Source organism: Echinops telfairi, unplaced genomic scaffold (assembly GCF_000313985.2).
Source record: "Echinops telfairi isolate 266 unplaced genomic scaffold, ASM31398v2 ScPeMD7_6;HRSCAF=24_1, whole genome shotgun sequence".
Classification (NCBI taxonomy): Eukaryota; Metazoa; Chordata; class Mammalia; order Afrosoricida; family Tenrecidae; genus Echinops; species Echinops telfairi.
Genome location: NW_022103903.1, coordinates 19365264 through 19376105, shown reverse-complemented (window position 1 = coordinate 19376105; position 10842 = coordinate 19365264). Strand labels below are relative to the sequence as shown.

The following is a 10842-nucleotide window of genomic DNA, read 5'->3' as shown; positions in this document are numbered from 1 at the left end:
AACAAATGTATAGATGTGCTTTACACAATTGATCTATGTATTGTGATGAATTGTATGAGCTCCAATAATTTGATTTTTTAAAAAATAGGTCGTACTAATTTTTTTAAATGAAAGGAGTCAAAACAGGGAGGTGAATTTGAAACTAGTGATGATACTCTGGAGAGAGACGATGGCAGCATGGAGTAGCATGCAGAAAGTGTAAATAGAGATGTTCATACATTTAAGTTATATTAGTAGTCCCATAATTTATGACAAGCTTCCATTTCTATAACTCATTTGTAAATCTGTTCTGATATGTCAAATACACTGGCTTTTTATTTTCATTGTTGTTTTATTTTTGTTTTCAGTATTATTTTCTGTTATTTGGAGCATCTTTGTATGTAAAATATTTATTTGTCCTTGGAAGTTAGAGTAAGAATGACAATATTAGTAAATTACAAGCTGCCACATTGTAGGTAGTATATGCAACAATAATGAGACGTACAAAACAAATGAAAAGACTGGATGATGGTTAAGTGTAGTTTGTTGTAAGTCCAATACTTCATAAGTGGTAACTTGCTTTGTTTCATAAAGTGTCCAGGTCTTGTGGAAATTTGGATGTGATGGGAGAGGTAGAGGAAGGATTACTTCTAATTTCTGCCTTGACCAACTGGTTGGATATTGCTACTATCGAGTTAAACAAGTGCAGGGGTTATGGGAAAAAGACAAGAGTTGCAGTTCGAGTATGTGAAATTTAAGATATCTTTGATATATTCAAGTGGCAATATGAACCAGGCAATTGGATACGTGAATCTGGGGATTAGTCCAAATGTCAGAACTGGAAATACGCATTTTGTATTAACTATGTATATATTTAGAATATCAATATAAAGATCACATTATACATATTCCCACAGAAGGAAGGAAAGGATAGACTAGAAGTCTTACATCTGAATTTTATAAAACATTAATTACTGTTTAATTTAATTACCTTTTATTGTTTTCTTCCCTAACAGAATATAAATTTAGAAATTGGGATTGTCATACGTTGTGTAGCTTAGGTAGGCTAGAAATAGACTTTATATGTGCATGTACATATGAGTGTATGAGTGTAAATGTACAAAAAGAAAGAATTTAAAATCATTGAGTAAGGGAAGAGCTAGTCAATAAATGCATCTGGAACTACCTGCTATTCATAACCAATCAAATTTTAATTCTTCACAACATTCTAAAATGAATTTCACTGAGTTGAAGTGTTATATATAAAAACATGCCATAAAAGAAACAAATTCTATTTATAACATTGTCTGTGAATGAGAGGGTATATACATTTTAAACAGAAAAGATAAAGAGTGAATTGACACAGGACCATTTGTAAACATTCCTTTCTTCATTGCTTTATGGTGCTCTTCTTATTGTATACTGCAATTTACTTATGGATAATATGTCTGTTCCATTGACCCATCTATTTACTCTTGATCTAAAAGTATTTGAATTATGGGAGCAGCATCATATATTTCAATATTTGATATGCAAAGTCTATTTGTTTTTATTGGTAATTATTACAAAAATCTAGAATTCCATAAATTTTGGAATTACTTTTTCTAATTCTCAAAGAAGTCTTCATTTGATGTTTATTTAAATTAAATTAATTTGTAAATTATTTGGAAGATAGGGGCATAAAGACCATATCTCACCTCATGACGTATACAAAATAAATTTCAGGAAGTATCAAAATTCAAATGCAAAAATTCAACTTATCTTAAATGGAGAAAAAGGCAGAAGAAAGAGGAGAAGATGAAGAAAATCAAACAAAAATGGCTAACATAAGACCTCAGGTTAAGGAAAGAAATTCCAAACAAATAAGCATAAAATAAATCAGATTTTTAAGGCAATAAATAAGCTTATGGAAGATTAAAATGTTTATCAAATAAAATTATTACAAATAAATATTGAATGAGTGTCCTCACACTGAGAAAAAATACTTGCTGCAACAATCACAATGTTTTAATCTTTTATCTGTAAACATTATACAAATAAATGAAGAAGAAAAAAAGGATAAGATGAAAGGAAAATGAACAAATTTATATAAGAAATTAAATTGTCCAATAAGCATATAAAATGTTGGATTATATCTGACAAATATTTTGAAATCATAGTCATACATATTTGATAAAAACAGCCTACTGATTTAAAGATTAATATTTATATGACCATTTTTCTTTTCTATGAAGGCATTTTCATAAATTAAAATTAAGTTGTTGTGGAGGATGAAGTTTGCTTAAGAACATTAGAGTTCATCATTATTTTTTTCAGAACACCTATCACCTCCTTATTCCTCAGGCTATATATAAAAGGGTTTAATAAAGGAATTACTATTGTATAAAAAATTGCTACTGGTATATCTTTATCTCCTTCTTCAAATGGTCGGATATACATGAGAAGACAAATGTAGAATATTGAGACAGATAAAAAATGGGATGCACAGGTAGAAAAAGCTTTACCTCTCCCCTCTTTGGATTTCATTCTAAAAATCGTGAAAAGAATGCAGAGATAAGATACTAAAACTGTGGCAATGGTGAAGATTTGAATAGGCATTGAAAAAATATATATCATTAGTTCATTTATAAAAGGATCAGTACAGGATATTCTGTATAATGGAAGAATATCACAAAAAAAGTGATTAATTTGATGAGAACCACAGAAGGTTAACCTTAATAGAAGCCCGACATGAATCATGGAATGCAGATTTCCAGCTACGAAGGCTCCTATGGTCATCTGATAGCAGAGTTGGTTTGACATCATCGTGTGGTACTGCAGTGGACTGCATATGGCCACATAGCGATCATAGGCCATTGCTGCCAGGAGAAAGCAGTCTGTGGTTTCAGCAAGGCAGAGAAAATAAAACTGTGCCATGCATTCATGGAGGGAAATCATTCTATCCTCAGAAAAGAAGTTCTGTAGCATCTTTGGGGCAATGGCAGAGGAGCAGCAGGAATCCATCAGAGCCAGGTTTCCCAGAAAGATGTACATGGGTGTGTGCAGACGGCGCTCCATGGAAATCAACACCACCAACCCAAGATTGCCCACCATGGTGATCAGATAGATGACAAAGAACACCACAAACAGCAGGGTCTTTAGATTGGGGTGATCGGTAAATCCTAAGAGGATAAAGTCAGCTGTCAAGGAGTGATTCTCTTTAACCATTCCTAACATTTCTGCTGAGACAGACCTGTAGACAAATGAAATGATAAATTAGAATGCCACTTCTCTTGTTTACTTTTCTTACCCACAAAAAGAAAAAAAACATTCTTAATCACGCTTTGCTTTCTCATAAAAGCTAGCACACGCGCAGCAGGCCAAGCCATGTGAGGAGAAAAGTGCGGCTGACCGCATAGGTAGAGCTCTTCTGGAATGCCTCTAAGAATGCTCAGGGTGGAAAAGCATTTTCTGCTTCAATTATACAATGTTAGCATATTAACTCATGGTTAGTATAAAAAATCTGGCATTTCCAAAAAAAAAAAAAAAAGACAATTGTCCTATGGTATTTTCCCCCAAGATAAAACAAGTTTCAAACATCGTTTGGAAATAGCTGCTCTTTAGAGATTTCATATGTCAGGTTTTGAGAATTCCATTTATCACAGTGAGTTAAGTATGCCTTCACCTGTAAGCTCACCAATTGATATGTAAAAGGAAGTACACATTCATCCTTCAGGAAAGAATAAGAATATAGGACATCTGATATTTTAACAATAAACTAATTCAATACACATTTTTATATTTATCTTAACACATTTTGTATCATACTCCTAACTTAGTATAACAAATAACCCAAAAAGTTATTACTCTTCTCCAAGGTCATTGTCATCGTTGATTCTGATTCATTAATGACCCCACAGGACAGAGTAGAACTCCACTGTGGTTTTCCAAAACTGTAAATCTTTATGGGAGTAGAAAGCCTCATCTGTCTCCCATGGAGAAGCTAGGGGTTAGAAGAAATGACCTGATGGTTAATAGTTCAAAGCAAAACACTAGATACCCTCCAGAGCTCCTGTTATGATTCATTTATCTTAATGTTTCCCCTCTCTAATTTTAAGTAACTGTCAATGTGTGTACATCATTGTGAGTTTTCATGATGTCTCCTCTCACAATATTCATATTCTTCTTGCTGTTGCTCTCTCAAACATTTATAGAAACTAATGTCCTAATTTTATTGAGAAATCATTTGAAAGTTTCCTGAGTTTCCTGAATGACCAAAGCTTATATACTCATTAACACCACACACACAGAAACCCACTGACAGGAAGTCAATTGCAACCCTTAGCAATTCAACAAGGGTTCCAAGATTGCAAATATTTTAAGGAGCAGATAGCCTCATCTTTCCCTTGCAGAGCAGCTGGTGTTTGAACCACTGACCTTACGGTCAGCAGCCCAAGACCAAACTTACAGCACCAATTCACCTGTATATTAATTGAAATTCAATAATCACTCAAATGTGTTAGCTGTTTATTTATAGTTTAGCAATCTTAAAATTACAATAGTACAGGTGTAGAAGGAGCAAGGATTTTTCCCCAGAATGGTAGAATATATGTGCAAATCTTAGATTTAATGAGCCATCCATATGTGGAATATAGAAATAACTTACAACTATAGGATTTTTTAAAGTCACTAACCGATTTTTAACAAGCAACAGATTTCAACTGGTCCTTTACTTTTCCAGAGAGTGTGTAGATATGGTCAATACATATATGAACAGATGCTTTCAAGATTTTTTTTTAATTAATTCATTTTTAAAACATTTAATTTTGTTTAACTGAAAGTTTGCACAGTTAATTAGTTTTCCATTCAATAATTTACACAGAATATTTTCTGTACATTGATTGCTTAACACACAATGTGTAAACACTTGCCTCATTTTTCCACTCTGGGCTCTTTATTTCCATTGTCCAGTTTCCCTGGTCTTCTCTGCCTTCCAATTTTTGATTTTGGACAAATATACATGCAACATACACATTTAAAGATAGATAGATGATAGATAGATAGATAGATAGATAGATAGATAGATAGATAGATAGATAGATAGATAGAGTTGTTAATGCATTGGGGTGTTAATCACAAGGTCAGCAGTTCAAAGCCACCAGCCAGCTCCATTGGAGAAAGACATGGTTTTCTACTCCCTTAAAGAGTTAACGGTTTCAAAAACTCATGAGGGCAGTTCTACTCTGTCATACAGGATAACTATGAGTTGGCATCGACCTAATGTCAGAAGGTTTGCATACCTAAATATACACAAAAGGATACTCTGTACACTTTCACACACTTGTGTATTCATTCACAAATTATTCTCTGCTGTTTCTCTTATTACAGGATTACATGTGCTACAGTTTTTACCAGATCAGCCAGAAGCATGGATTTTAAAGTGTGATAGAGGCACCCTTATTTTCTTCCAGTACTACTTTCCAAACTGGCTTAAATCTCAGAACTAAAAATATTTGAGATAGACAACTTCTGAGAAAGACCTTATAATGATTACTTAAAGTATAATGTTTTGAATATGCTTTTGTTACTTTTTCTGTTTCTTATCAATATTTATGATGAATCTCAAATATCTATTTTTCTTTTTCCTCATATAATATAGTTAGATTATATGGAGTTTTATGTCTAGAGCCTTGTGATTAAATTAATAAAATAAGTTTATTATTTACATTTTAGGTCCTAACACTAAAAACTTTTTCAAAGGTGTAGTATCTTTGCAAGACTGCAAAAATATTGAAAGGCAGTTTTATATCATTATGTCAGCAACACATAATAGTAAATCAACTAAAAATCTACCTATGCAAATTTGGACAAATGGATTTAGTTTTCAATAATCAAAGTAGTCAATAGAAGGCATTTGCATCGGAATATTGCTGGGTAGAAGCTCAGTTTCTCTTCCCCAATATGCAATGTAAATTATTAAACTAACATTAAGGCAACTTAGAAAAGATTTATTATAAATTAAAAAAAATTTTATAGAGTCATTTATAGACTTACCTTTATATTTGCTGGTGGGCGGGAGGGTGGTGGGGGAGAATGGTATTTTCGAATTTAGAAGTGGTCAGAATTATATACAGTATTATATCTCATCATGACTCTCCATATTTTATTCATTTTTAGAAAATCCAAGTGTAAAAAATGTAAAAACAATGAAAACTATAGTACTATAAAGTAATTAGCACTTTAAGATAAATAAATTATAAATCCATTCCCATCTTCTTCTTTCACTGGCAAAAATCTTACATGAACTGGTTATTCACCTGATTTTATTTGCTTTAAGGAAAGTACAGTATACAAACCTTGGGCATTAAAACATTTGGGAATAAATTATGTACTTCAAGACACGCTCTCTACCAATAGGTCAGTGACAATAATCATGCAATTAGCCTCAAGGCATAGTAAATTTTCCCCATAGATTCTAAAGGGAATTTCTTGGCATTAGTATATTTCTGCAGAGGCGCCAAACCTGAGAGACATGGTTCCCAAAACACAAATAAACCCAACAGCACCGATTAGAGATGATGCCCAGATGAGTGAGTTTGAACCACCAACCTTTGGGTTACCAGCCAACTGTTTATCCATTACACTAGAAGGCCTCCTGTAGTCTCTGGTGTAAGTACTCCAAAAAGACAGAGGATAATTTAGTGGGATCCCCTTGGCCAAATACAGAATCATTTGAGCTTTAAAGACATAATTGCTGTAATAGATTAAAGCACACCAAATTTATTAATATTAGAGAGTTCGTAAGTATATCCTTGCCAAACTCACAAGCAAACACACACAAAACGTCATTGATCACCTCAGTAAGTTGCTAGAGCAACTTAGTAAGCTGCCTGAAAAATAGATAAATAAAGGGAAATAATCAAGAATTTTTTCTGCCTCTTCTTTATGGGCCACATTTCAGAATAACCCAAATTTGAGGAAGGTTGTTTTGTTTTGTTCTTTTAAGAGTTATAACTAATTATTCAAAATTCTACAGTGATAAAATACCCACTTTAGAATCCTTGATGAAATAATAGATAATAAGCCAAAATCATTGCCCGTAAGAGTAATGAGCAACTCAATAATCAGTGACAGAGACTGGCATTCCCTAGAAAGAGTCTGAAATTAATGTCATGAAAAGTGAGTCAATTCAGAATTGTGTCCTTTTTGATTTCACACAATAGTATGTGCACAACCTGCTCCCTAAAATACAAATATCCCAAGTTTAATTATGCATATAGTTAACATTGTCTATCACTTTGCAGGTGTCATAGAGGTATGATCAAGCCATATCCACAATGTAGGGGAAAATACTATACAGGACAAATGAATAAGCTTATTCATCAGATACATGACATAAAAAGGAGATGGAGGAGGACATTTATTACAGATTTTTTATCATGATAGCATTCAAATGTAATGGGTATACCTGGTTTCAATTCTGATTCCAACAAAGAAACCACAAAATGAGATTTCTAAAAGACAAATTGGTAATACTGAATTAGACTGATTCAATATTAATATTCTTTAATATTATATTAAATATTATAATTGTTTAATATTATATTTAAAATATTCACTCAAAAAATTCAAACCATTGAATTGATTCTGACTCATACTATTATTAATTTTGCTGAATAATATAAACACAGTAGTTGGATTAAAAAAAGGACTTTTTTGTTAGTGTTACATGAATAAAAACATTAATAAAAATGTGATAATCTATTTTATTTAGTTTTCACAATTTAATCATAGCTATCACTACAGAAATTAGTAACTTTATCCAATGACATCAACTCAAACAAAAATGTGTTGAGACATAATGTTGTGTGAATAAATTTATTTTTGCCAAAATGATAGCAAAAATTTAATGGATCATAGCACATGATTTAAATACATTATAAGAACATCTTTATAATTTAAAATAAATGAAATTGTGATCGCAAAATCTAATTTGGCTAATAAGTCATTGTTAAAGTAAACACGAAGATTGTGAAATTTGTCAGGAGTTTGGGGATATAAATAGTATTCCTAAATGTAATACATTTCTTTGTGTAATTTTTAGAGAGCTATTTGCCAGTGGGGACCTATAAGAATAAAACTGTAAAGCTATTCAAAATAGTTGAAAGTTTAAGTTATGTTTATAAGTCAATAATCAATATATTCATGATTACAATGGATAATTTTAAGTATTTTAGGCTGTGCTTTTATGTATTTGTTGGAATTATAACAACAAAAATATATTTAAATACATCAACAAGAGGTTCCAGGAAGATAGCACTGAGATAGAGTCCCCTACCTAGAATTCCCTATTAGGTGTCCCAGACTTTGACAGGTGAAAAGGCTAATTCTCAGAATTTAGACACAGGACCTAGAATCTCAGTACTCTGGGATTTTTAGGCCTCCCTTTCCAATTTTCTCCCATGGAGAACTCACTGGAGCTCAACTCGATCTCACCCTCTCCCCTCCCTGCATTCTCATCTCTTGGTTACCTTAACAAGGTCAGTGGGGCAGTGAGTACCAGCCTTCTACAAACCTCCTCCCTTTCTCCTAGTTCCTTGATTGCCAGCTAGTGTGGGGACTATCCCAACACAGAATGTCTCCGAAGTGGAGCCCACAGCCCCAGGTCCTCATGGAACACTGGGAACCCTGGATGCTGGAGCTCACCATGGCCCACAGAAGGGAGCTTTAATATGTACACTTTCATACTGGATCCCTTCTTGCAGGGGCACAGCTCTAATGGCCGCCAGATAAAAACTCCCTGCTAACTTGAAAGGCATTCTTCCCAGTAACACAAATTGAGCCCTCTGAGGGCTACAGTAGTATATTAGCTTATTTCCTATTATCTTTTGAGGAAGAAATACACAACACTCTTTTTTCACACAAGGAACAAGAACCCAGAATTCCCATATTTCTCAGCAGCTGTTCCTCCTATCTAGGTGTCTGGTGGACAAAGGGACTAAGGTCCTTAGCAAGTCCACCTCCCAACTGGAATCCCTTCTTCTCCCAGCACTGTGGGCCCCAACTCCAATAGATTATTTCCACCATGGGACCACACTCAAAAAGTGGATAGTACTGAATTGTGCCGAAACCCACAGTAAAAGGACCTTCTGTTATAAACACAATAACATTAGGGCAAACATTTTCCCTATATAATATACAGGGTAGATACGTGACTCTGGTAGATTTAATATACCCCTCACCTACCCCAACCACCATTACCTCAAGAACCTGCTTCCTCGACCTCAGTAACACGCACTCCCTTATAACCTACCAAGTAACCACACATCTCTTATAATCCTCTTCTCCAACTCATCAAAAATCACTATACTAAACAGGAAGGCTTCCTATACCTAAGAGGAAATTTCCTATACCACCACTTAAAACCTGCTTCTGAGCACCTGTATCCTATTCCTTCTACTCACCCAACTATCACTCCCTCAAGCTCCAATCTGATCCTCCTTTAACCTAAAGAACCAACCCATCCCTCCCTTATACAATCCAGAAGCCTACAAATCAGCTACAGCACAATCACTATGCAGCTCAAACAAAAGTAGCTGCCTCAAAAAATCAAGAGAAACAAAAGTCAACAACTGAAAATTACCCAAACCCTATATAATACACAGATAAATAAGTCTGTGAACTGTCAGATAGAGAATACAAGAAAATGATTCTTAGGGCCTTACAAGAGATTGGGGAGAGAATCCTGAAAACAGAAAAAAAACAGAGCTACTAGAAATCTCACACCGAAAGGAAATTCAGGAGCTAAGGAATGATGTAGCAGAAATTAAAAACAAAGTACAAGAACTGACCAATAGAATGAAAGAAATGGATAATCAAATCAGCAAACTTGAAAACAACCAAGCAGAATTCAGCAAATGAGAAAATCAATAAAACAAAAAGCAAAAGAATCTGAAGGAAGTCCAAGGATGATGTGGGACACCAGAAGTGAAATAATATTCAAATTATTGGGGTTCCTGAGCAGGAAGACACAAATAAGCCTACAGTTAAAATAGTAAGGGAAGTCTTAGGGGAAAAAATCCCCCAATACCACAAAGACGGAGACAATAACCACCCAGAAAGCAAAGAGAACACCAAATAGATTAAGCCTCCTCCTCCACCACCGCAAACCCACACCCAAACACCCACGAAAACATCAAGACATATAGAATTCAAATCATACAACTTCAAGGACAAAGAAAGACTCATGAGAGCAGCTAGAGAGAAAAAAAGCAGTCACATGTAAAGGAAAGCCAAGAAGAATAAGCTCAGACCTCTCTGCAGACAGAGACCATGCAGGAAAGAAGAAATTGGAGCAACATATTCCGGAAGTTGAAAGACAACAACTGCAACCCAAGAATCCTTTATTCAGCAAAGTTTTCCATTAAATTTGAAAGAGAAATAAAAGTTTCTCAAACAAGAAAATAGAGAATTCGCAAAAACAAAACCAGCATTACAAAAATACTCTTCAATTCTCTATGGGCAGAAAACTTACAACCACAGCAGCCAAACATGAGACCAGCAGCCAAACATGAGACCACCACAAGGAACAGCACCACCTAGAAACCGACACACTGAAAATAGTACCCAAGACATGAATAAACTCCTCATACGCATACACATGCCACACTATAAAGGAGGAATAAAGGAAATTATCAAGCAAAAATAATACGAGATGACAGTGACTAATCTTTTTTTAAAATCATTTTATTAGGGGCTCATACAACCCTTATCAAAATCCATACATACATAAAGCGCATTCATACATTCATTGCCCTCATCATTCTCAAAACATTTGCTCTCCACTTAAGCCCCCGGCATTAGGTCCTCATTTTCCCCTCCCTC

General features: G+C 34.2%; 1 protein-coding gene and 1 pseudogene across 1 annotated transcript; one reads left to right on the top strand and one right to left on the bottom strand.

Moving 5' to 3' along the window:
• Window positions 1–2232: 2232 nt before the first annotated feature.
• On the bottom strand, window positions 2233–3204 carry LOC101656909 (olfactory receptor 5K4). The gene has a single exon (XM_013005638.2). The coding sequence runs from the start codon at window positions 3193–3195 to the stop codon at window positions 2233–2235; it is 963 nt and encodes a 320-aa protein (XP_012861092.2). The 5' UTR covers window positions 3196–3204.
• A 3286-nt stretch (window positions 3205–6490) lies between these two features.
• LOC115868093 overlaps window positions 6491–10842 on the top strand; it is a 7788-nt pseudogene continuing 3436 nt past the window's right edge.